This window comes from Palaemon carinicauda, chromosome 43 (genome assembly GCF_036898095.1).
Source record: "Palaemon carinicauda isolate YSFRI2023 chromosome 43, ASM3689809v2, whole genome shotgun sequence".
In the NCBI taxonomy this organism is placed as follows: domain Eukaryota; kingdom Metazoa; phylum Arthropoda; class Malacostraca; order Decapoda; family Palaemonidae; genus Palaemon; species Palaemon carinicauda.
In genome coordinates this window covers 37,172,855-37,177,298 of record NC_090767.1, presented here as the reverse complement: position 1 = coordinate 37,177,298, position 4,444 = coordinate 37,172,855, and the positions used below count along the sequence as shown (strand labels likewise).

The window sequence follows — 4,444 nt, the reverse complement described above, 5'->3', positions numbered from 1 at the left end:
GAGGCACTGGAACTCCTAGTAAGGTCGGGAGTGAACGACAAAGACTCTGTGCTAAGAGTCTTGAAGAATATCAAATGTGATCATTCTTCTGCAAGATGGATAGCACAGAGGTTCAAGTTGTTTGATAAAGACACCAGAATTGAAGATCATACAATTGATGCGTACATTGCCCTCCTTAGAGCCACAGATGCCCCTCTCCCAAACAGAGAGGAAATTGAAATCAGAATAAAACTTTTCGACACTGATGGGTTAGTTGAACTACAAAGGCAACTTTACCGGCATCTCATCAACCCATCAAGGATATATCTACCTAACCATTTCATAGGAGATTCAGAGCCGACCGTAGAAGAGAGAGAGTCAATCAAGAATCTACTCACTAATGAGTAAGTTATTATTTTTTGACAGTTATTTTGAACATTATAAAGATACATATAATAATCAAATATCTGTATAACAATACAATGATACACGATCATACATACAAACATATGCACAAGCACACACATATAGGCCTACTAATAGAGAGAGAGAGAGAGAGAGAGAGAGAGAGAGAGAGAGAGAGAGAGAGAGAGAGAGAGAGAGTGTCACAACCTTTTGTATAACAATCAACTTGAGTCTTGTAAACAATATATTTTATATTGTCAGTATCATCATTATCATCATTGTCACAATTAGACTCATAATAAGTCGGCTAAACATCAAAAAGTCCCGATTTTACTTTCTCATTTTTCGGTGATATTAATTTCCATATTTCACGAAATTACTCTTTTTTCACTTTTCGTTTTCGTTGCCATCATCATCATTATCATCATCATGATCATCATCATCATCATCATCATAATCATCATCATCAACTTGATAATGAAATTCCCAATTAAATCCAATAACTATTTCTTTCTTTTCTTTTCTTCTCTTTGGAACAGTTGTGAGGAATACTATGGCATCTGGGACCCAACGTTCGAAATCCCTCCAAATATTGAATGGCTCTGTGTCAGTTTCAAGGACCATCCCAGCCTTGACGCCTTCTGTCGATCTTTGGAAAAGACAAAACAGATTGGAGTTTTAGGTAAGTATTAATAACATTATTTTCTCTGTTCCTTTCCTCCGAGGGACATTACAATACCTGGCCTCCTTTCCCTCATCCTCATCCTGTCATTCAGTCTGTTATTATCGTTGTTATCATTATTAATATCATTGTTAACATCATTATTATCATCATTATTACTCTATAGATGTAGAACATTATATTCAGAGGTCTCAATCAGGTTTTATTTCCACAAAATTTAAATATTGTTTTCATCTAATTCAAATTTGATATAAAAGCTTTCGATGTTGAGTTTTAATTTCTTTCCTTCCATATATTAAAAGGAAATGTCTCATTTCTATGGCGTTGATTTCATTAATAATGATAGAATTGAATCAAAATTATCATGATTGTAATGAATAGGAAACTGATATCGGCACACCCACAGCCAAACTCGGCTCCTTCTGACTCCGCCCCCTTCCTGCGCTGATTGGTTCTCTACAAGGAAGTGGGCGGAGTTATCCGAACGGGAGAACCAATCAGCAAAAGGAAAGTGAAAAGGTATCGGCCAATGAAATTTGGCCAATTAAATGAAGCTGAGTTGTTATTGGCTGAGCTGATTTAGATAGTTCATAATGTGAGGGTTTCATGAGGAGACTGATGACATTCCTTATGCGAGTGGCTACAATGGTCGCTTGCGCACACACACACACATTAGTTCTTTTTGTCTCTAAATTCGTTGTTGCAGTTATTATTATTATTATTATTATTATTATTATTATTATTATTATTATTCTCATTTGACATTTTCCTTTAGAATCTTAAAAAAGAAACACAGAAAATTTTCAGTTTTGATTATCATTTTACTCAACCTTCTTCTTCTTCTTCTTCTTTCTCTTTCAGTTATTCTCTTCAGTGTCAACGACGTCAGCAGCGTCAGTCGCCCCATCCCTTTCTTGAAGAAGGATCCAAGGGTCGATGTCGAAGTCAGGGACGTCAAGGAAGAAGACATCGAGAAGGCTGGGGACATCCTTCGGACATTGCAACCACAGGATGCAAGGAGGTGAGGAGACATCATTCCTTAAGAGAGAGAGAGAGAGAGAGAGAGAGAGAGAGAGAGAATTATCATTATATCATATTATTATATTATTCATTATTGAGTTTATCTAATACTCTGAGAAAATAGGCCTATGTCTTGTCACACACACACACACACACACACATTATATATATATATATATATATATATATATTTTGACAGGACGTAGGCCTATTTTCTCAGTTGTAATTCCTCGTTGCTCTCTTTTTTCATTCTATAATTAGGAACACACACACTCCCTCACTCACCCTGCCGCTCTCTCTCTCTCTCTCTCTCTCTCTCTCTCTCTCCATTGTTATTGAAGTATTCACAAGTAAACAGTTGTGTGCGTGCGTGTGTGCGTGTATGTGTCTGAATGCACTTGTCCATCTTAACGAAACAAGATAACAATAAAAGCATAAAATAATGAATAAATGTGGATGACATCATTTCCTTTCTTCTTCTTTTCATTTCTTTTCATTTCATCCCATTTTATTCCTTTCCTTCTTCTTCCCAACAGATCGTTCTCGGAAATCCTGTTTCCTCTGTGTTCCCTGGGGAGGACGAGGAGCCCTGAGGTCATCCTCGGACTCCTCGCCTCCTTGAAGGGAGTCAGGGTGAGAGGCGACATCTGGTTCCCAGAAGAAGAACGACCAGATGACGAAGCCTTAGTCAGAGAGATGGTTCTTAAGGCAAAGGAATCCACCGGATGTAGATTTGGTGTTGAATGGTGAGTTTGCTTCTTCATTTTATACTTCTTCTTCATAGGTGTTGTAGGATCTCTCTCTCTCTCTCTCTCTCTCTCTCTCTCTCTCTCCAACGTTCCAAACCTTTCAGTAGGTGATGAACCAGGATAAATATACTGTATTCACTATAGGCCTAGTCTCAAAATTTTATTTCTTTAAGATTTGGCTTTTGCTTTTTTATTATTAGTTATTATTTTGAAGAAGATATATATGTATATATATATATATATATATATATTTATATATAAATACAGAGAGAGAGAGAGAGAGAGAGAGAGAGAGAGAGAGAGAGAGTTATCTATAACAATTTCCATCTCATTATTATATCCATTTATTCTGTTAAAATTATCTGATCATGTGTGTTTGCACCTCAGTGTTTCGTGTTCCCTTCAATTATCTCCTCATTGCCTTTAACTCTCATCATATTCTTCTTCTGCCTTTCCTTTATTATCATTATTACTCCTTTCTATAATGAATATAGTAATTTTCGCCTATGTTTTCTTTTGGATTTATTCATTGAATTTATCCAAACTCTATTTCTTAATGGTATTGTTTTCATTCTTCATTATTATTATTATTATCATTATTATTCTTATTATTATTATTATTACTATTATTCTGTGTATTTCTTTATTCGACAGGGTACCTAATAGTTTTTTTTTCTGAAGAAGGAAAATAGAAGAAACGGAACAGAAGGAAGTTCTTCTTGCAAGAGTCACAGCTTCCAAAATCTAATTCACGTTGAAGTGTTTGGAAATAATCATGATCATAGTTGGACAACAACAACATTTTATATATATTTTCAGGTATTTTGGAAATAACATAATAACATTACTATTTTTAAGAAATTAAAAGGACAATGATATCCTTGGTTCAAGTATGTCTCCCTTTTCTTAATGGTTAGTATATATAGATCACTTCTAGATTATAAAGGTCATTGTAATATTTATGTATATATATATATATATATATGTATATATATATATATATATATATATAAATATATATATATATATATATATATGTCTGTGTGTATGTGTGTGTGTATAAAAATATAAGTATAAATATAAATATATAAATATATCAATTTTCAGGGAATGTTTAATATTTCTTCATGAAAACCTTTTGTTTTCGGGATTTGTCAACTTTTATTGTTATGTTTATAATGATTAGATTATAATATTCACTTTCTGATCATAAAGTTCAGTTCTATAAGGGAATGTTACAAATCTATCTATCTATCTATTTTATATATGTATATATATATATATATATATATATATAAATTATATATATATACATATATATATATATATATATATAAATTATATATATATATATATATATATACATATGTGTGTGTGTTTAATATATCTGTTTAATCATGTCTCAGACATCTACTTGACAATAACAAATGTGAGGGAAAGTTCAACGCATTTTCATAAAAACCTTCTTTGAAGAAACTTTTATTATTATGTTTATTGTTATATTCATTCGCCTGTTTGCTCTATTCGCTTATATCTATTCTCAGAACTTTGCTTTTGTTTATTCATTTCAATGCAACTATTTTTTTTTCAAGTGACAATGTAATGCATG

The 4,444-nt window shown here is 32.9% G+C and overlaps 1 protein-coding gene across 6 annotated transcripts in view; it reads left to right on the top strand.

Annotated features, from left to right (window-relative positions):
* The window catches only part of LOC137633618 (uncharacterized), an 871,256-nt gene extending 867,475 nt beyond the window's left edge, over nucleotides 1–3,781 (top strand). For all 6 annotated transcript variants that reach the window (XM_068365880.1, XM_068365882.1, XM_068365878.1 and 3 more), the window contains 5 exons: nucleotides 1–383; nucleotides 924–1,066; nucleotides 1,928–2,087; nucleotides 2,623–2,832; nucleotides 3,490–3,781. The exon at nucleotides 1–383 is cut by the window's left edge and continues 2,035 nt beyond it. In XM_068365880.1, the coding sequence (XP_068221981.1) occupies nucleotides 1–383; nucleotides 924–1,066; nucleotides 1,928–2,087; nucleotides 2,623–2,832; nucleotides 3,490–3,514 (921 nt within the window). In that variant the 3' untranslated portion in view covers nucleotides 3,515–3,781. The remainder of the gene's footprint in view (nucleotides 384–923; nucleotides 1,067–1,927; nucleotides 2,088–2,622; nucleotides 2,833–3,489) is intronic.
* Nucleotides 3,782–4,444: the final 663 nt, after the last annotated feature.